This window comes from Brachyhypopomus gauderio, chromosome 8 (assembly GCF_052324685.1).
Source record: "Brachyhypopomus gauderio isolate BG-103 chromosome 8, BGAUD_0.2, whole genome shotgun sequence".
Classification (NCBI taxonomy): domain Eukaryota; kingdom Metazoa; phylum Chordata; class Actinopteri; order Gymnotiformes; family Hypopomidae; genus Brachyhypopomus; species Brachyhypopomus gauderio.
Window position 1 is genome coordinate 22,998,851 of NC_135218.1, and position 21,369 is coordinate 23,020,219.

Sequence of the window (21,369 nt, forward strand, 5' to 3'; positions counted from 1 at the left end):
GTCAGACGGGTCTGTGCGCATGCCCTGTCTTCACGTCTTCCTCTTGACTAGATAGAGTTGGACAATAATGGACATCACAATGTCTCCTCTGATGTTGGACCAGCGGTGCTCTCTGTCTGTTCCCATTAGGCCCAACTCCTTCGTGATCATCACGGCCAACCGGGTGATCCACTGCAACACGGAGCTGCCTGAGGAGATGCACCACTGGATCAGTCTCCTGCAGAAGCCCAAAGGAGACTCCAAGATCGAGGGCCAGGAGTTTGTGCTCAGAGGTCGGTCTCACTGCACCACAGTGAATGGTGATAGTGAATGTATGGCTGCTAACCCCAGGGGCGTGTCTGCTTACGTCTGGGGCGTTGTTGTTCATCTCTGGGGTGTGGCTGCTAACTCCAGGGGCATGGCTACTAACCCCAGGGGCGTGACTAACCCCAGGGGCGTAGCTAACCACAGGGGCGTGGCTACTAACACCAGGGGCGTGTCTGCAAATCTCTGGGACATTGTAATTAATCTCAGGGATCGTGGCTACTAACCCCAGGGGCGTGGCTACTAACCCCAGGGGCGTGACTACTAACCCCAGGGGCGTAGCTAACCCCAGGGGCGTAGCTAACCCCAGGGGTGTGGCTACTAACACCAGGGGCGTGTCTGCTAATCTCTGGGGCATTGTAATTAATCTCAGGGATCGTGGCTACTAACCCCAGGGGCGTGGCTACTAACCCCAGGGGCGTGACTAATCCCAGGGGCGTGGTTACTAACCCCAGGGGTGTGGCTACTAACCCCAGGGGCGTGGCTACTAACCACAGGGGCGTGTCTGCTTACATCTGGGGCGTTGTTGTTCATCTTTGGGGTGTGGCTACTAACCCCAGGGGCGTGGCTACTAACCCCAGGGACGTGGCTAACCCCAGGGGCGTGGCTACTAACCCCAGGGGCGTGGCTACTAACCCCAGGGGCGTGGCTAACCCCATGGGCGTGTCAGGAAGAGCGTTCTCTGTTCACGGGGCTTGTTTCCGCAGGTTGGGTGCACAAAGAGGTGAAGGCGGGGGCGAAGAGTGGCGCCCCCAAGCTGAAGAAGCGCTGGTTCGTCCTGACGGGCGCCTCCTTAGACTACTACAAATCAGCCGAACGCAGCGCCCCCAAGCTGGGCACGCTAGTGCTCAACAGCCTGTGTTCAGTGGTGCAGCCCGACGAGAAGACCAAGGAGACCGGTGAGTAGACCGGACCAGGGCGACCCCCAGAGAGACCCACAGAGAGACCCACAGGGCGACCCCCAGGGCGACTCCCAGGGCGACCCCCAGAGAGACCCACAGGGCGACGGGTTTTAGTGGCTTCGGCCAGCGGATGTGATGTTGGCGAGTTAGTTTAGAAATTCTCTGCACTCAAGGATGGTGTCGTACAGTAATGGGGACAAGACATGTGCTCGTGAAACCAGTATCAGTGCCAGTACCAGTACCAGTACCAGTGCATACCAGTTGGATACATTTGGATCCACAGTGGGATTATTTATCAAACTCTCTTTCATTATAGGTGTTCATGGTTCATGATCTATTGCATTTGTTCTGCGTTTTGTATCTGTGAATTTCATACAAGTTTGTTTTGTGGTTCTAACCTACTGTGAACCATGTATTGTTAAATCAGTGTAGAGACTTTCCTCTTCCATTAAACCGAACTGTGTGTGCTGCTGATTTGATTGCTGCTAACGCTGCAGGATACTGGAACCTCATAGTTCATGGGCGGAAACACTCGTACCGACTGTACACCAAGCAGCTGAACGACGCCATGAGGTGGGCGTCGACCATCCAGGGCGTCATCGACAACAAGCCGCCAATCGAGACCCCTACACAGCAGCTCATCAGAGACATCAAGGTAAAGGCGGGAACAGAAGCGGTCTGAGTTATCGGCTAAACCTGAAACGTGATTATTTTTTCTGAATCATGAAACAGATGAACAGATGAAAAGTCTTAACCTTAAATAAAGGTTTGAACAAAGCTCCTTCCCATGACCTTTGACCTTTGGCCTCTGTAGGAGAACAGCGTGAACTCCGAGGCGGTGGAGCAGATGTACCGCAGGAACCCCATCCTCAGATATACCCAGCATCCCCTGCACTCCCCCCTGCTGCCCCTGCCCTACGGGGAGGTCAGCAGCCACTGTGAGTGTCCGTGACGATGCCCTCCGACCTTGCAGGCAGGAGCTAACGCGTACCCCCCCCCCTTATCTGTGCACTCTCACAAACACACATTATATTTGACTGTTATGACCTTCCATCTTTCTGTTTATCACACCCCCAACTGCCTGCAGAAAAGATTCTGTTAATCAGAACCAGAATCAGGTCTGTTGTCTGAAGTGCAGGAGATCATCTGAGGTGAACGGGGAGAAAAATGAAATGAAATGAAATGTGCCGTATTTTGTCAATTGTGATTTTTACACCCCAATCGAAATTTGTCCTCCGCTTTTAACCCATCTGTGCAGTCAGAACACACACACACACACTACTGATTACTAGAGGGCTGTGGATCACATGTGCCCAGAGCGGTGGGCAGCCCTAGCCCGGCGCCCGGGGAGCAGTTGGGGTTAGGTGCCTTGCTCAAGGTCACCTCAGTCATGGCCTCAGGTCTGGGAATCGAACCCACGACCCTCCGGTCACAAGACCACTTCCCTAACCGCCAGGCCATGACTGCAACTGTCTCCTGTCTCTGCTAGTTTTGGTGTCCAGGGTGTAACCCCTGCCAGAGGGCGGAGGTGAAAGGTCACATCCTCGTGTTCAGGGTGTGAGGAATAAGTAATGATGTTCCTGCCTGTTTGTTGGTGTCCCACTTCAGTTGTTGGGAGATTGTTCCTAGAAACTTGAGCGGTCACCCGGGCTAAGACGGGGGTTGTTGCTGTTGGCCTGAAATGGGTGAAGGGTGTGAATTTGTCCCTCTGAAACATTCAGGACATTCAGGTCGTCAGCCAGGTTTTGGTTCCCTCAGTGTGGGTGGAGTGAGTGACGCCGGCTCTTTGTCATTCATGATGTATTTCAGGCCTCACTGATGGAGCCGTTGGCTGAAAACCTGCTTTTCTGCTTCTCACTGGAGCTTCTATAAGGCACTCTGGTCTACTTTGTGAGTCACTGGTCCGCCTGTACAAGACAATGTCCCCAGTTCTGCAGGTGTCCTCTCTGCCTGATGAAGTCTTAGTCTGGTTGTGAATCATGGCTTGTTATTGTAGTAAGTGCAGTGGGTCCTGGTTTGGCCCCTTCATATGTCTTCATAAATCTGATGTTCAGTGTTGCAGTGTTAGTCAGTTCATCCAGGTCACCAGCTTAAAAAATCACTCTAGTTCATAAAAGTCAAAACAGCCTTAGGTATGAACTTAGGTAAGATGAACCAAACAGTGATCAGAGTCCCAGATCTGCTGGGAGAGATTTTACGTGTTGGGACATTTCATATGCTGTCAAAATTCTGTCAGTTTGTGGTATCATTTTACTCTGCTAAAAGGCCTTAAGGGTTGTGTAACGTGAGCCCTCATGTTTTTGTTCCACAACAGTTCTCTGGTTGTGTTACGGTGTGTTGTTCACGTTGGTCACTGGAGGGTGTAAACTCCAACCAGGACGAAAGAAGAAAACTCTGATGGTGAATGAAATGGCTTACAGTTCATGTCTCCAAGTTCAGGTTGCAGTATTTACGTGCACCGTGACATCTGTACACCAACCTCCATTGATGTAGAAGCAACTTTCGGCTTTCCTGACATGTTCCGTGGTCCATTCAGTGCAGCCGGAAGCCCAGCAGATGTAATCCACCATTGGGGATGGATTTGGTGAGCCAGGTTTGGGAAGAAAGAAAGAGCAAGTAGAACATGTTGAGTTGTGGTGGAGCAGCAGAACGTGTTGAGTCATTGTGGAGCAGCAGAACGTGTTGAGTTGTGGTCGAGCTGCAGAACGTGTTGAGTCGTGGTGGAGCAGCAGAACGTGTTGAGTCATTGTGGAGCAGCAGAACGTGTTGAGTTGTGGTCGAGCTGCAGAACGTGTTGAGTCGTGGTGGAGCAGCAGAGCGTGTTGAGTCGTGGTGGAGCAGCAGAACGTATTGAGTCATGGTGGAGCAGCAGAACGTGTTGAGTCGTGGTGGAGCAACAGAACGTGTTGAGTTGTGGTCGAGCTGCAGAACGTGTTGAGTCGTGGTCGAGCTGCAGAACGTGTTGAGTCGTGGTGGAGCAACAGAATGTGTTGAGTCATGGTGGAGCAGCAGAACGTGTTGAGTCGTGGTGGAGCAACAGAACGTGTTGAGTCATGGGTTCGTCCTGTTTTGGCCAGGAGAGCCGATGGTCAGTTCCACACCCTCACTGACGGAGCGACACTAGCATGACCTCAGGCTCCCCTGACAGCTTCTGTTCCTCTTGTGAAAACTGGTGAAAACCCACTTGGAGTGGATGGCCCGATTTTAAACAGCTATTACTCAAATAAAGTACCAGTACGTCTCCTGGTTCTTACTGCTCTCCTTCTCTGGCAGTGCATAAAGGGAAGGGCTACGGCAGTCTCCAGGACGAGGCGGTGAGGATCTTCAACTCGCTGCAGGAGATGGAGATCGTGGCAGACCCCATCGCCATCATCCAGGGCATCCTGCAGACCTGCCACGACCTGAAGCCCCTCCGCGATGAGGTCTACTGTCAGCTGATCAAGCAGACCAATCACGTGCCTCAGCCCAACAGCCCAGCCAATCGCGCGCACTGGCACCTGCTGACCTGCATGAGCTGCACCTTCCTGCCCAGTCGTGCCATACTGCGCTACCTCAGATTCCACCTCAAGAGGTAAGCAGTATCTTCTGTTGCCCTTTATCGATGTCTGGACCGGCCCACCCTGCTGTACGTCTGTGGTAATACTGATATCGTGAGAGAACGCACTGTTCAGGTTTCTTGTTCTGAGCGGAGAACTGTAATCTGACTCTCAGGGTCAGGGAGCGTTACCCGGGCACCGAGATCGAGCGCTACTCCCACTTCATCAGTGAGTCCCTGAAGAAGACCAAGACGAGGGAGTTTGTGCCCTCTCAGGAGGAGATCGCCGCCCTGCTGACCAGGCAGGAGATGAGCACCACGGTGTACTGCCACGGTGGAGGGTCCTGCAAGATCTCCATCAACTCTCACACAACTGCAGGAGAGGTGAGACTCAGAGAGAGAGAGAGAGAGAGAGAGAGAGAAACAGACAGAGAGAGAGAGAGAGAGAGAGAGAGAGAGAGAGAGAGAGTGAGAAACAGACAGAGAGAGAGAGAGAGAGAGAGAGAGAGAGAGAGAGAGAGGAATCATGGGCACACTTTTTGCACCACACCATCACCCTCAGCATCTTCACAGTGTTCATGCGTTTCTGATGTTGTGCACCTTTCTGCAGGTGGTGGAGAAGCTGATTCGTGGTTTGGCCATGGACACCAGCCGCAACTTATTCTCTTTGTTCGAGCACAACAAGGTGGAGAGTCGTGCCATGGAGAGCCGCGTGATCGTAGCGGACATGCTGGCTAAGTTTGAGAGGTACACACGACTGTGACCATGCCTCATTACACATTACTACGCCACTACACTCACATAGTGGATCATTTCAGAAAGCTGTACAAATATCATAATATAACCTATAACCTATAACCTATATCTATCAGGAAGACCACCATGGATAACATCTGGTGAATGGTTCTACAGGAACTGAGTCCACTGAGCTAGTTTGGTAAAGCACTTGTGCTTATATGTGAGAGAAACTGACTGTAGGCACGGTGGCCTCTGATTGCAGGCTGGCAGGGAGTGAGGAAGAGGAGGAGGAAGGTCCCTGGCGGCTTTATTTTAAACTCTACTGCTTCCTGGATGTGGAGAGTGTGCCCAGAGAGGGGGTGGAGTTTGCCTTCCTGTTTGAACAGGTGAATGTTTTATGAACTCGGAAAACAATCAAATCGCGTGATAAACAGAGACAGGAATGAATTCCACGACAATGAACAACAACCAAGCAACCGATCGTTCTTTTCTGCGTCTCCTTATCATCCCACCCTCTCCCCGTCTCCCTCTCTCACCCTCTCTCTCTCTCATTTTCTCTCCCTCCCTCCCTCCATCTCTCTCCCCTCCCAGGCTCATGAGAGTCTGATCAGTGGTCACTTCCCCGCCCCGGAGGAGACCCTGCAGCACCTGGCCGCCTTGCGTCTGCAGTACATCCACGGTGACGTGGCGCGCACACCCTGGAGTCTGAGCAGCGTCTACCCGGTCGGGCGTCTGCGCACACGCATCCTCCAGTCCACCAAGGCGGGCGGGTCGGGCGTGCCGGGGGCCGTGAGCGTGGGGCCCGGAGGCCACACCCTGGAGCGGCGGAGGGCCAACTTCCTGGACGGGACCCTGCGGCGGAGCTTCAAGACGGGCTCTCTGAAGAAGCAGAAGGCGGAGGAGGAGCAGATGCTGGAGATGTTTGTGAAGGAGGAGATGTCGGCCACGCTGACCAGCGTGCTGGAGAAGTGGAACCGCCTGCAGGGGATGCCGCAGCACCAGGCCATGCTGAACTACATGAGCCTGGTGAAGGAGTGGCCCGGTTACGGCTCCACCCTGTTCGACGTGGAGGTGAGGCTCTGTCCCGCGGGGCAGCACCAGTGTGGGACGTGATGGAGGAGTTGTCTTTAGTTCAGGCACAAGACGCCTGTTGCTGAGTGACTCGGCTGACGCTACAGATTAAGCTGGACGCTGTTCTGTTGGACAGCAGAGTGCTGTGGAAACCGTGGCCCAGACAGGCTCACAGGTCTGGAGTGGGGACGGGTGTGATGTTGGCACCGTTTCTTCTGTTGGACAGCACCGCTCCCTGGATCACGGGAGACGAGACAGTGAATCAGATGCAGGAAATGTTGAAAACGTAAAAACATAGAAAAACACTAAAAAACATAAAAAAACAAAAAACAGAAAATGTAGAAAACATGGAAAACATACAGGATGCTTAAAATTAGCACAGGGCTTTCAGCTTCAACAGTGCCTCCAACTGGCTTATTTCCTGTGTGTGTGTATGTGTGTGTGAGTGCATGTGTGTGTGTTTTGGATGTGTCATACATGAATACTATTGCTGAATAAATAAGTGATCAGTAAAGTGTATTAAGGCTTGTTAAACATGCCCCCCTGCAGTGTAAAGAAGGAGGCTTCCCCCATGACCTGTGGCTCGGCGTGAGCGCGGAGAACGTGTCTGTGTACAAGAGAGGAGAGCCGCGGCCCCTGGAGACCTTCCAGTACGAGCACATCGTCTTCTTTGGTGCCCCACAGCCCAGCACCTACAAGATCACCGTCGACGAGAGGGAGATGTTTTTTGAAACTTCTCAGGTGAGCATGTCAACTCCAGCTCTGCCTTCCAGTCGTTTCCGTTTATATCCTAAAATATGAGTTGAACAACCTTTGCTGACTGACCTGGATAAAGCGTGGCTCTCTTTAAAGTAGAGCTTTACCTGAACACAGAGATCATTTGAATAATGCGGATTCTTAAAGGTACAGTCAGCGATTTGAACGCTGAATCTAGCTGAAAACTCAACAGCTAGACAAAGACAGATAGCTACTGTACTCAAACACCTCCTGTGCTCAAATACCTTCTGCACTCAAATACTTCAGTTCACCCCTCCCTCCAAAGAATCATGTGCTTTTTACGTAATCTTGCTGCTTGAATGCAAGGACAATTCTGCAGATATTACAAAAAGTTTTCTGGCTTGAAATCACTGACTGTACTCTTAACCTCACTGATGTGTTTCATTAGTCAAGTCCCTGGAATTGACAACTGCCCGTGTGTGTTTCTCCTACAGGTGGGTGAAATCACCAAGATCATGAAGGCGTACATCAACATGATTGTTAAGAAGCGTTGCAGCGTCATGTCCGTGACGAGCTCCAGCAGTGCCTGGATCAGGTGATCGACACCAGCCAATCGGATCACAGCTTCCCTTGAGAAGGCGGAGCACTGATGAGACAGAGGGAGTGTCCGTGTTTGATTGAGAAACATGACCAGACGTGTGCTAACCATGGATGAGAGAAGTGAGAAAGAGAGAGAGACACAGAGAGAGAGATGAACACTATCAGATCCCACCTCAGATCAAACTCTTTGTCTTATCTACCCAGAATGCAACACTGCACTGCTGCCTGTTTCGTACTAATGATTTAGGACTAGTTGCCTCACTACAAAGCACAAGCAGACCTGTCACAGTCACTGTAAGCCCTGCGGCCCCCAGGGGCCCTTCTCCACTGCCAGCACCAGCCGGTCTCCTCTCTCTCCTCTTTCACACCAGCCTTCCATTACGGACTCCTCTGTGTAAGTGATCAGGTGTTGGGAGATGTTACCTCCAGCTGTGTCCCAGAGACCCGACACGTGTGTGAGCTTGTGCTCCTGCGTCTCCTCTCATTCTCCCGTCACTACGCTGGCGACACACACGTGGACTCTCCCCCCTATCAGACACGTGCAGAGCCATTTTGTAATGCCGTGGCCCCTGGCGGCCATCTTGTGAGCTCCTGCGTCAGTGTCAGCATAAGTCAGCCAGGAGATCCGTACATCTCTTGACACGTATGTCCTGGGACTGACCAGAGATCAGACGAACAGAGACAACCTGGAGAGCCATTGTAAACAGCAACTGATGTGACTGTTCTGATGTCAGTGTGCTTTCAAAGCTCCTCACACAGTACTGTCAAACTAAAACATTATATTTTATATTCCATTGAAAATCAGTATATTCCACTCAACAGCCTGTGAGGTGAGAAAAAATACATTTTGGGATGCTAAACTAATATCAACTCTGCAAGTGAAACTCTTTAGTATACGTATAGACATGTATAAAATTCTATATTCAGTACCAGGGCACAATAGTGTTCAGTGACAGAACTTCAGTCACTCTACAGAAAACCTGCACATCCATCTTGAAAGCCACTAGATACCTCTGAGTCCTCCGTGGGGCAGGCCAAACCAACTCAGTACTGGGATAAATCATGTCAGTATTACACCAAGCAAGGCCGAGCCTAACCAACCAGCATTCAGATACGAACCAACGGTCCAATCAGGACGACTTTTAGCAAATCTGTTGTGCACCATGTGACATCTATTTTAAAAAAGAAAGGACGTTAAGAATTAGCCTTTATTAAGTGTGAGCTAAGCTACTGGACTCTAACTCAACATAACTACTAAACCCAACACTAAACGTGTATTCAGAAGAACAGAAAATGTCCACAATTTTTTATGTTATTATTCAGTCCCAGGGGACACAGAGATGGTTTGAGGGTATGGTTTTCTGACATAACCAAGGACAAACAGCATGTATAAAACTTGAGGTGTAAAAGCACTTATTTAAAGAACCACTATGTTTAAAGTCAGACATCCTTTACATTAAACAACTGCTCCAGAGGTGAAAAATACCAACATTATATCATGGTAAAAAAAAAAGACTTCATAATAAAATTGATTACAATTTTTCCAAGTTACCATAGGTTCTCAGTTTGCAAGTGACATAATCTAAATGTTATCTTGGCTTGAGACACTGATCTAAGTACTATCGTATGGAGGCTTCAAACGGTCACACCCTGCAGTCAGTTTAAATGTACACTCACCTCAAATGGGACATAGCCAGGGTGAGTTAGCATGGCGTGGCTCTCACGTATGGCAGAGCTGCCTTTACGGGTCACGTTCTCCTGTAATCGTGTACAGGACAAACCCAGAGGCAGAAACACCGCACAGTAAACACACATTAACATGACGTCTGCTCACGCTGATGACTGTCCGCTCAACACTCAGAAGTCCAAGTATGCTTGTACAGTTCTGTTTGTTTTTTAATATAAAACTGTATCTGGTGTGATTGTGCTGTTTGATATGCAATTATATTTGTCAGTGTAATGCAAGTTCCTCTGTGTGTGTCTGACAGCTTTTAAGTTGAAGGATGAAACAAAGTGAAATTAGCAAAACAAAGGTTACGATGCGGAGAATAAAGTGTATGTGGTGCTGCTTGTTATGGGTGGGTGTTGTGATTGTCCTTTAAGGCACCAAAAGGTGTTTGTGGGGTGGAGAAGGGTGGATGTAGGCATATATTACTCATATTTAAGATATTAACAGAATGAGGAAGGGAGTTTAAGAGACAAGAGTCATTATTGCTGACCTGGGACCCTCCGATATCCAAACCTCCACCATTGTGTGTGTGTGCGTGTGCGCGTGCGTGTGTGTGTGTGTGTGTGTGTGTGTGTGTGTTTGTGGGGGAAGACGTTAATGCCACATCGTTGTGTGTTGCCTCACATTTAAGAGAAAAGGCATTTATGAGACATTCTGGGACGTTTACACTTACTTGAGCAGTATATGTTTATTACACACACACACACACACACACACACACACACACACACACACACACACACACACACAAACACGTTTACAGTAAATAGACTTACATGCATGCAAACGTACTGAGATTCTTGCTCAGATACATGTATACACACACACACACACACACACACACACACACAAATATGTGGGTGGTCCTTTCTCTTTGACTCTTTACTGTAGGGTCCTTGCTTAGCTGCAGGCAGCCAAAAAGGGCCTGAATGTAAATCTTACTCATTGCTGTTGATATATTACTATATAAAGAATACAAATAATAATACCTGCTTGTTTAAAAGAGAGATTTTGTTTTTGTTTTTGTTGTTGAGTTTTTTGTTTTTTGTAACTGGCTTTACAAAATGCTTTAATAAATTATTGGAATTTATCACAGGAGTAATATATTTGTGTAATTTTGTGTGATGTCATGTGGACTTAAATGTGTGACAGTGATGGTGTAATTGTACAATTTTGGTTTTAAAATGTTAGCACACACTGGAAGCTAAGTCTTTTCATAGTAGTTAATTGTTGTGTAAGTGTTCGGAAACATCTGAAAATGACAGTATATTACAATATACAAAACCAAGCAATATTCATAAACCTCAAAATGAGTGCAGCTTGCAGGACAGATCATTAGTATCAGCTGAGATTTACTTCTTTCTGTTGCCAGATTATACTTGCACAACTCTGATGCACATTTCCCATTGCTGAGGGGCAATGGAGGGATGACATGTTTCTCACGTGTGATAGGACAGCCTTGCTGGTGATGTGTTACTCACGTGTACCAGGACAGCCTTGCTGGCGATGTGTTACTCACGTGCGCCAGGACAGCCTTGCTGGTGACATGAATCCCACGTGCGCCAGGACAGCCCTGCTGGTGACGTGTTTCTCACGTGCACCAGGACAGCCCTGCTGGTGACGTGTTTCTAACGTGCACCAGGACAGTCCTGCTGGTGACGTGTTTCTCACGTGCGCCAGGACAGCCCTGCTGGTGACGTCTTTCTTATGTGTGTCAGGACAGCCTTGCTGGTAGAAGGTGTCACAGACATGGTATAAATGACTAACACAGCTAATGCAACCCCAATGGATCACCATGCCACCTGTGCAAACAACAGAGGAGAACCAGGAATCACAAAAGCAGATCTCCACTCTGCATCCTACCAACATGGGACACTTTGACTCATCAATCCATGGCAACATATTTGGCCTTGTGAGCTTCCTGCTCTAGTCTGAAAATCATTTCCATAACATATTTTCTACGTTCTTCTCATATGTTTTTAAAATATTGACCTTTGTAGTTAAGGCTACATACCGTCTTTTCTTTCCGTGCGCAATAATTTCTAATAAAATATTTATTAGACAAACATATTGTCATGTTTACAGCAACATTGCATTTCAAACCTTTAGTTGGTCTAAATTTCAAACGGGTTTTTAAGCAGAATTCTTTAGAAATATGACATCATACAGGTAAAAATGTTTGAATATGGATCGTTCGTGCAGTGTAGAGCACATCAGACTCACGAAATAACGAAATATCATCAGCTTGACTCACATCCATGAGACGATTTTAATTTATAGTGGATTATGACTAAAATATCCTCATCATTAAAGTTAAACAAGTCAAATAAATCAAATATATTTGAGTTATTTGACTTGTTTAACTTTAATGATGTACAAGTAATATTTCAGATGGATATAAGATGTTTGGCGGTTGCATAGCTATCACTAGATATGTTGGACATCTCATTTCTGGCCGTAGGATACACAATCGTCGCTTATCGATTAAAATGCTATAATGCAGTTCTTAAACTACAGAACCTCAGGCGTAAACAAACAAACAAACAAACAAATAAATAAATAAATAAATAAACAGAAAGTGTTTCTGACGGAGATCATGTGACCACGTAACCCAGCCCATTTGGCCCAAAGTAGAAACTTGTTATGCGGAAAGTGTGCTGGTAACAGGCGAGTAGAAGCGCATGTCCAATTCTGCTAATGTGATTTTCTTAAGGTGAAACAAACCTCTGGGACAAATATTGCGTTTGGCTTTAGAGTTTTAAAAAGAAAAACATGGGATTACGTTATTTTGTTTCCCTGGCTGTACTACTTTTTTGTGTGGACGTAATCTTGGCGCAGACTGCCGCACCTGGCCAAAGTAAGAGACTTAAAAGCACATTTTCTCATGTCTTATTTTATTTCGGAGACTCATTTTCTCAGGTTAGTTGTACGTTTGTGTAGCATTTTAATCGAATATGGGGTCTAAACAGTTCAGCGTGTTGTCAGAATTAGTGTGGTATTTACACCTTCTCAGTGCAGTTTTAAAATAAAAAACAATGATGTGTTTGTCTCCATCTGCATACAGTAGAAGAAACACTATAATGTTCTTTCATTGGCCGGGTTAACAGGCGGCAGTGACCTATTTCAGCCGATATCACAGAACTTTGATTAATCGTTTAATCATCATTTTAACCGTTTGTTAACTTTTGTTATGCCTTTAGGATGGGCAGATGCATCTAGACATCGTGAGGTCCAACGAAGGTGTATACACCGAACAGACAACCTAGGTGTCCATTTTGTAACTCTCTTTTCGTCCTCTGTTTTTCTGTAGGTTGTGAGAAGAACAACGGAACAAGCTGTGAGCAGTGTTTAAGTAATGTGTCTGTAAGTGGGCCGTAGGTTTATTTATGTATTTATGGAACTAATGAAACCTCTTCAGATTCTTTTAATGACCTGCCACCAATCACAGTAGTGGGTTGTCTTGTTTGTATGCCTGCGTGTGCAGTTGTGCATTCTTCATATATGTATGTGTGAGGGTGAAAGAGATTTGAACAGCGTGTGAAGTGGAGACTGAGAGAAATGAGAGGAGAGGAGAGGGACTGCTTTGACCTTCAGAGTGTGTGGAATGACTAGGAGTTGTGGGTGTGTACACGCCATACACTGTCACACTGCCACTCACCTCACCTGGGAAACAAGTTTGGGTAGCATGCATGCTTGTGCATTGTGTGTGTGTGTGTGTGTGTGTGTGTGTGTGTGCTGTCTTTCCTTGTGTTCTTTTCCTGTTGTCTGCTTTGGGTTAGCGCAGGCCCAAATTCTCTGGTCGGTGAATTCTTGTTCAGTGAGATTCTTGCCTAGACGTTTGGGAAGTCAGTCTATCTCCGTGAACTGAGACTCTTATCAGGGTCTGCCTATCGAAGGCCTGCTCAGGCGTGTAAAAGTTACTGTGTTGCTTACCACCTGTGGGTGATTTCTGTTGGGGGTGGGGGGGGGGGAGTTTGCTCACCAGTGACCAATCTAAAGTGAAACGCAAACAATAACAGTTGGTCATGATAACATTGAAAAGAGATCTGTACCCTGCTTTGAGACAGAACCTCTTCCATGCTGAAAGAAATAACATGTGTGCATACACACACTTTCTGTCTGCCTCTCAACATATTGTGTAATTTTCAGTTGGCATTCTCTTTACAGTGTCCTTTGTATAGTCTGATCTGTAAACATCAAGCCGTACAGTGTAATCTGTATTACCTCAAAGCCCTGTAATGCCCTGCTTCCTAAATAGCATTGAATACTTTAAGCTGATGCATTCAATATTAATGAAGCAAAGTAATATCTTAGGTTTAGATGGATGTCATGTTTCAGAACAGTGTCCTATTTCTACTAATTGTAGTCAAAGTGAAAGGTTAATTGAAAGCTAAATACAGATTTTATTGTTTGTTTTTTATTAAAAAAACAATTAATTTCACTTTTTTGTCCAGCACTCCAATCCTGCAAATATTTTAGTTAGTATAATTAAACCAAATACTATAGTAATAAAACATAATAATATAACAAGATTATAGCCAAACATGAGTGCTCTACAGTGGACTGTACCATTCTGGTGTTCCAGGGTTTCTCCTCATTCTCCACTGGACTGCACCATTCTTTATTTTATACTCAGATGTGAGACCTTGTAAGCTGATAAATTCACTCCGGTGTGTTGGTGTGTGTGGAAAATACCAAAATTTGCAATTGTGGGCAATGACTGAGAAATAACTAGTGAGTAAGTGAAGTTTATTTAAGAAAACATCTCCGAAGCTGTGAGTACTTTAACACCTTTTATGCTGTGAATATCCTTAAAGGAAGAAACATTGTGTAATATTTGTTTGGCAATGTTATCATGTCTGCTTCGGCAGTATCTCTGGGTTTTAGATCAGAGACGGGAGTCAACGATAAAACTGATCACTATATTATAACATTGTGAGGTGCAGTTCCTAATTGACCAATTGATGATCTGATCTTTTTCTTTCACAGTGTCTGTGGTGTATAAAGACCCAATCATGTGTAACCTACCCCGTCAAAACGATCCTACCCCCCCACGCCCTGTGTCCACTGAACGATGCACGTTGGGGCCTCTGCTCAAGTAAGATCACCCCCACCCCCCCCCCCCCCCCCCCCCAATAAAAAACCCTCGGATGCACCTTTAATATACATACAGTGGAAGCTTTTTGGGGAATAGTTTTAAAAAATGAAAAATGTCGGTGCTCCAGGCTGTAATTGTTTCTATAATTTGACTTCTTTCCTTCCTCAGTGAACTTCCAGATCCTGATCATTACGTTGTCCGTGGTGGCGGCGGTCATCATCATCGCCTTCTTCGTCTGTCTGTTCTGCTGCTGCAAGTGTGAGAATTGCGGGTGAGTGCAGGACGCTGTCCACACATGTCCACAGAGCAGTCCGCTAATGCCCGCTTACACGTCCTGGAGTGCAGGATGTGTGACTCAGAACATGCTCTTTGGGAACACGTATCGGTGGGTTTTTTGGCGTAACTCGGCCCTGAAATGTGAGACAAATCAGGGAGATCCTAGCGGGGCCCGTCATGGGCGAGGACGGAAAGATGGACACATGAACACTTCTGTTGTTCCTCACGCTCTCAACTGTCCTGCCGTTCCTCACGCTCTCAACTGTCCTGCCGTTCCTCACGCTCTCAACTGTCCTGCCGTTCCTCACGCTCTCAACTGTCCTGTTGTTCCTCACGCTCTCAACTGTCCTGCCGTTCCTCACGCTCTCAACTGTCCTGCCGTTCCTCACGCTCTCAACTGTCCTGCCGTTCCTCACGCTCTCAACTGTCCTGCCGTTCCTCACGCTCTCAACTGTCCTGCCGTTCCTCACGCTCTCAACTGTCCTGTCGTTCCTCACGCTCTCAACTGTCCTGTCGTTCCTCACGCTCTCAACTGTCCTGTCGTTCCTCACGCTCTCAACTGTCCTGTCGTTCCTCACGCTCTCAACTGTCCTGCCGTTCCTCACGCTCTCAACTGTCCTGCCGTTCCTCACGCTCTCAACTGTCCTGCCGTTCCTCACGCTCTCAACTGTCCTGCCGTTCCTCACGCTCTCAACTGTCCTGTCGTTCCTCACAGATCTGCTGCGTTTGAGCATCACATGCAGAAGAAGGAAGAAAAGAGGAAGATCAAACAGGACAGCCGGTACATTTATGAATCCAAATCTTAATACGTTCGATTTAGGAATCCTAAATTCAAGTAATTCCAATAATTCCTCAAGGACGTGTTTCCAAGGGTTGGGCCATTTTTTATGCAGTTAAATGCAATTTGTTTTTTTGTTTTTTTCATTTGTTGATTTCATTCTTTATCTTCCCTGTCAGGTTTTTCTCATTTGTTTGCAGTGACTCTCTGTATGTCAATTAAATTAAACACGCGAGCAGTTGTCTTCTGCCTCATTATGGACATTGTTACACAAATACTCAGACACACACAGGTTTTCTGTGTTATCCTTTGGATGGTTTACAGGGAGACATGCCAGTGTGAAGTTGAACGTCACTAAAAATGTTCTAGTACAAACTGGTTTGACAGGATAAGACAAACAAAAATGTGTGTGTATGTGTATATATATCACTATTTATTTATTTGTTTTACAGGAAAGCTGAAATGAAGGCCAGACATGATGAAATTCGGAAGAAATATGGTAAAAGACTTTCGTGCTAATCCATCTCTGAGTTGTGGTTTATTGTAATGCTTTTATTATTTGTTTTATTAATACAAGGTATGAAAGTTTTTTTCCAACATGGTGGTAAAGGAAGCAGGAAGTTATTAAATGACAGGGCAACAATGGTGTGGGCAGAAACAGAAGTCTATTTATGGCATTGCTTAAAGAACCTGATGGAAATTTTCATGAAATCACTCTTAAGGGTGCTGCCACTACTCACTTACACAAAGCGATGGTCTTTAGAATGTTATACTCCCAAAAGTCTGTGTTCTGTAATAATTTACCCCTCCACACCCCTCTCTCCCTCCTCCACACCCCTCTCTCCCTCCTCCACACCCCTCTCTCTCCCTCCTCCACACCCCTCTCTCTCCCTCCTCCACACCCCTCTCTCTCCCTCCTCCACACCCCTCTCTCTACCTCCTCTCTCACCGCTCCTCACCCCTCCACACCCCTCTCTCTACCTCCTCTCTCTACCTCCTCTCTCTCCCCCCTCTCTCTACCTCCTCTCTCTACCTCCTCTCTCTACCTCCTCTCTCTCCCCCCTCCACACCCCTCTCTCTCACCCCTCTCTCTACCTCCTCCCTCTCACCCCTCTCTCTACCTCCTCCCTCTCACCCCTCTCTCTCACCCCTCCACACCCCTCTCTCTCACCCCTCTCTCTACCTCCTCCCTCCACACCCCTCCCTCTCACCCCTCTCTCTACCTCCTCCCTCCACACCCCTCTCTCTCACCCCTCTCTCTCACCCCTCCAGGTCTTAGCCGAGCAAGCCCTTACTCTCGGTTTGAGAACCCTGCTTAAAGAGAGCGCAGAGCCACCATGCATCCCACCAGTTGGCCCTGGAACCCCTAAATGAGTCAGCTTTTATCTCTCCGATTGCCTCTGTCTTCCTGAACGTACAGTCTCAGAATGTGATTTGCGGTATTGTGCCATAATGCCCTAAATCGATGCTGGACAAACAGCTGGACTTAAATCTGATTGTGTGATTATTGTGTTTGTGGATACGTGTACTTCACATCTTGGCTGTATATACTTTTAAAAAGCTTAGTGAAAGTCTCTGGCTAGGAGTTTTCTTCTAATTGTGAATCGTTTATTGTTAAGGCTTTCCACAAACTTTAATGTTTATTTAAGTTGATGTGTCAGGTTTGCCGATTAGAACAAAAAAAATTGTGTTAAATAAAAAATATTTTATATGAAACCTAATGGATTTTTTTTTTGTTTCTTTATTCATTACTGTCAGTGCAAGTGGGGTTTTTAGGGTCTGGAGCTACCTGTCGCATCTTTCTTCACATTTCAAATTCAGTTTTTTTTTTAAAAACAAAACATGTTGACATAAGCAACTTTAGGAAATTTTAAGACCAGAGGCCCAAACGCACAAATAAGCCCCTGAGAAAGAGCTGGGGGCTGTGGTGAACCTCTGCCTAAAGTCTACATGGCACCCACAGACATTTTTGATCGCTTCAGGGGAGTTTGGGTAAACTATATGTAGAAGAGCCAGTCTGGTACAGCTGCTACATTTAGCAGTTTTAGAAAAGGTGACAGGTGTGTGTGTGTGTTTAAGAAACATAACTGACATGTTTATATTTCGCTGAAGTAGTGCATGAATTATGGACTCCTGACGCCTGCACTAGTGTAGCTAAAGACTTTAGCACAGCGTGTGCCCGGCTGTGGTACAGGTGATCTGCCCTGCGGAGTTTAGCACCAACACATCTGGCTTCGATATTCAAACTATATAAACGGCGTGGAACTCCCGTCCACACGGACGAACCGCTTGAAGACCGGCCGGTGCAACTCGAGGGCCGGTCAAAAAAAAAAAAAAAAAACGGTCCCCCGTCTCGTCATAAACGGGGCGGTCCTTTGTTTTACACGAGACCGAGCATTTGACGAAAAGCACGCACGAGCACGCGCGCTCTCGCGAAGAGCCTGGTCATATGACCCGGCCGCGTCCAATCACGGGCGGAGTAGCTAAAGAGTTGCGCGTTCTCGTGGCAGCTGCGAGGACGGACAGTGTTGAGGTGCATCTTTTGTAAAATTAAACAAACACATTCAACAGACCCCTGCGAAAATGTCCGAGGATAAGCCCAAGGTGAGTGGGGCCTTCGCGCTCAGAGCGAACCTGAGTTTTGCGGACGTGTGCGCGGCCGAGTTCTGTTTTCATTTTTGTGCAACCTTGGTGTAGACGGCAGAATGCGCATTTGTGCGGGAAAATGGAAGCTAACGTGCACATCGAGGCGCGTCTCCGTGTCCGACCCGCTTTAGGCGTCCGGTCGTGATATATGCGGTTAAATTCGAGCGTTATGTGGCCTTTCAGCGCCACTTCCGCGGAAACTGCGCCGTTGTTTGGGTCTACCGCGCGATTTTTCTCCATTTTCCGAAGTGTGATTCCGCGTCTCCGCTTTGCGGGTTTTCCTTTGTGAGAACGAACTGGCGCTCATCGGCCACGTTACGTCGGTGGCGTAGAAAACGCCGCAAGAACAGCGGAGTTGGCCCGATAGCGCCAATCCGCCCTCGGTACCCCAATCAAATGTAGTCGATAACGTGAGTTTGCTTAAGATAAAATGAAAAAGTTTCATTCATTTGAAGCGCAGCGGCAGACGAGGCCAGTTTGCGCCTGGCCGTCAGTGGCGCAGGGAGCTGGCCCGGCTGGCCGCTGTGCTGCACCAGATGCGAAAATGGCGCAGGGCCGCGGCGGTAACTCACCGCGCCGCTCCGCGTAGTCGCCGAGATAAATGATGGTGCCTCGATATTTGAACGTGGTGCATCTCGTTGGACACGAACCCGCCGGTCTTCGGAGATTTGTGCGGCGTGTTTGCGCCAAGGCTGCTTTTGAATCGGAGCCACGCTGCGCGAACTTCGTAACAAGTCACGTTACTAGTTTAACTTTTTTTTTATTTTTCGGCTTTAGTTCAAAATATTTAATATACTTTAAATACACCATGCATTAAAAAAAAAGAAACAACAATTTCTGAAAGAGTAGTTCGTACACCATGCGGTCTTTGGCTAAATGACTATTTACATTCCATTCGATGTGTAAATGCTGGAGGACTTTTAACGTTTCATTCTGTTTCCTGCAGGAGGGAGTGAAGACCGAGAACGACCATATCAACCTGAAAGTGGCGGGACAGGATGGCTCGGTGGTCCAGTTCAAAATCAAAAGGCACACGCCCCTCAGCAAATTAATGAAAGCGTACTGCGAAAGACAGGTGTGTGTGTTTGGTTTGATTAATTGTGGATGTTGTGCTTTTCTAGGGGGCATGTGGGAGGGGTGTCACTTGCATAAAGTCTGTCTGCATATTTATCTAAGTCTATCATAATCTTTGTCTTGCAGGGATTGTCAATAAGACAGATTAGGTTTAGGTTTGATGGACAGCCAATAAATGAAACAGATACACCCGCACAGGTAAGCGTGAAGTAATGTATTATGCTTTTTATTACTTACAGTATTTTTATTCATGCTTACTCGGTGTGTAAATCCTCCAGACATCAGTAATGGAACACGTTTTTTATTAGAATAAACATTGGCCTTCTTGTGTAATTTTGCATAGGTATATACCTGTAGCAGACTGCAAGCATAAATAAATAGCCTGACCTGAAGCCAGTTTAACATTAGTGATTGCTCGTACACATTATGCACAGAAACGATAATGCATTCTGAATATTTAGACATGAATGAATTGGCTCCACATTTAAAGCTCTTGGCAGCAAAATTTAGTTTCTAATTGACCCCGTTCACATCATTCATTCATTTGTTTATGAATTTGAAGTACATTAAGATGACAGTTTAGCAAAGTAAGTCTGACACCAGTTACAATTGTAATGAGACTTGAAAAAATTATTCATGCCGGTCACTTTTGGGGGTTGGGTGCTTTATAGAAAGGTGGAGAGATGTCCCTTTTCTATGTATGTACACGGTGATGGTGCCCCAGTGCTGTGTTCACTTCTCTTCTCTTCAACAGCTGGAGATGGAGGATGAGGACACTATCGATGTATTTCAGCAACAAACGGGCGGTTCTGGCTAAACCCCTCCCATCAAGCGGGCTCACGTGCGACCGGTTTATTTCGACTCGTTTTTCCTCCAAATGTTTATCACCATCATCTGTACTCTTTCTGTTCCCCCTCTTGACTATTTTCTCCAAACACCCCTCCTGAGTCCCACAGAGTGGTTCTGCTTCTTACTCTGGCTCCCCCCCTCCTTCTTTCTCCTTTCTTTCTTTCCCTCCTCCATTTTTCTCTCTCGATATTTAAAGATATCTGTGAGGCGGCATGCGTCTCGGAGGCAAACCTAAGATGGCTGCCCTGGGGCAGAATTCAAAATGGCCACATCCATGCAAGCTGCCTGTTGCATCTCCTGTTGTAATGATGGCTAGAAAGCCAGGCCGTAGTTGCCTGTCCACCCGTACGTCCCAGTCCGATAAAGAAATGGTCCATGCTTATGTTGTCTGTATGTATTATGTATTCTGCAGGAGACGCACACACCCGCTCCTTTGATTATTTTTCTTTCTCTGCCTCTCCACCTAATTTGTCTCCCATGCAGTTTTAAGTGTCTAGATTCTATTTTATGTCCGATAGCTAAAGAGACGCCCAGAATTCTGATATTAAACGTTTGTTTTTAGTGCCTCACTCAAACTAACAAAAGGGGGCCGAGATTGAAGCGAGTCTCCATCAAAGCCTGGTTTCACCACCCTGACAGTGGGGAGGTGCTGGACCAAACCCTGCACGTCCTCCCTGATTGGACAGCAGAGGTCTAGAGTTGTCGCCCCTCCCTTACTGACGGGACAGACATTGGCAGCAAAGTGTACTACTTTAGGTTTCTTTTAAAATTCCCAAACCAATTACCTTCAAGCAAAAAGAAGTTTTGTGGCTGTCTGTGACGGAGGTGAAATTCACACAGATCTTATTTACTCCTCCATCTTCTTTTGTTTTTCACTTCCTGCTGACTGGTATCCATGTGTCAGGCTGAATCAGCACACGCGTGGTCTCCTCTTTCTCTTCTGATTTGTACATTTGTTGTCCTTTACTACTGTATACAATAAATATAGTTTGGTACTCAGATTGTTTTTGCCTGACAATATCCATTATCTCCAAAATTGCTCACTGCTTGCTT

The 21,369-nt window shown here is 46.9% G+C and overlaps 3 protein-coding genes across 3 annotated transcripts in view; all 3 read left to right on the top strand.

The window, feature by feature from the left end:
- myo10l1 (myosin X, like 1) overlaps positions 1-10,685 on the top strand; it is a 46,210-nt gene extending 35,525 nt beyond the window's left edge. The window contains 11 exon segments of the mRNA XM_077015569.1: positions 130-272; positions 1,011-1,202; positions 1,703-1,860; positions 2,020-2,143; positions 4,479-4,776; positions 4,917-5,124; positions 5,351-5,487; positions 5,741-5,864; positions 6,070-6,549; positions 7,099-7,290; positions 7,761-10,685. Coding sequence (XP_076871684.1) covers positions 130-272; positions 1,011-1,202; positions 1,703-1,860; positions 2,020-2,143; positions 4,479-4,776; positions 4,917-5,124; positions 5,351-5,487; positions 5,741-5,864; positions 6,070-6,549; positions 7,099-7,290; positions 7,761-7,865 — 2,161 coding nt within the window. The 3' untranslated portion in view covers positions 7,866-10,685.
- Positions 10,686-12,213: 1,528 nt separating this feature from the next.
- pttg1ipa (PTTG1 interacting protein a) lies at positions 12,214-17,468 on the top strand. The gene is made up of 7 exons (XM_077015571.1): positions 12,214-12,452; positions 12,906-12,958; positions 14,585-14,693; positions 14,862-14,964; positions 15,685-15,750; positions 16,200-16,246; positions 17,020-17,468. The coding sequence occupies exons 1-7, from the start codon at positions 12,368-12,370 to the stop codon at positions 17,064-17,066; spliced, it is 510 nt and encodes a 169-aa protein (XP_076871686.1). The 5' UTR covers positions 12,214-12,367; the 3' UTR covers positions 17,067-17,468.
- A 725-nt stretch (positions 17,469-18,193) lies between these two features.
- On the top strand, positions 18,194-21,317 carry sumo3a (small ubiquitin like modifier 3a). The gene is made up of 4 exons (XM_077015572.1): positions 18,194-18,351; positions 19,340-19,468; positions 19,594-19,665; positions 20,222-21,317. The coding sequence occupies exons 1-4, from the start codon at positions 18,331-18,333 to the stop codon at positions 20,282-20,284; spliced, it is 285 nt and encodes a 94-aa protein (XP_076871687.1). The 5' UTR covers positions 18,194-18,330; the 3' UTR covers positions 20,285-21,317.
- The last annotated feature ends 52 nt before the right edge of the window (positions 21,318-21,369 follow it).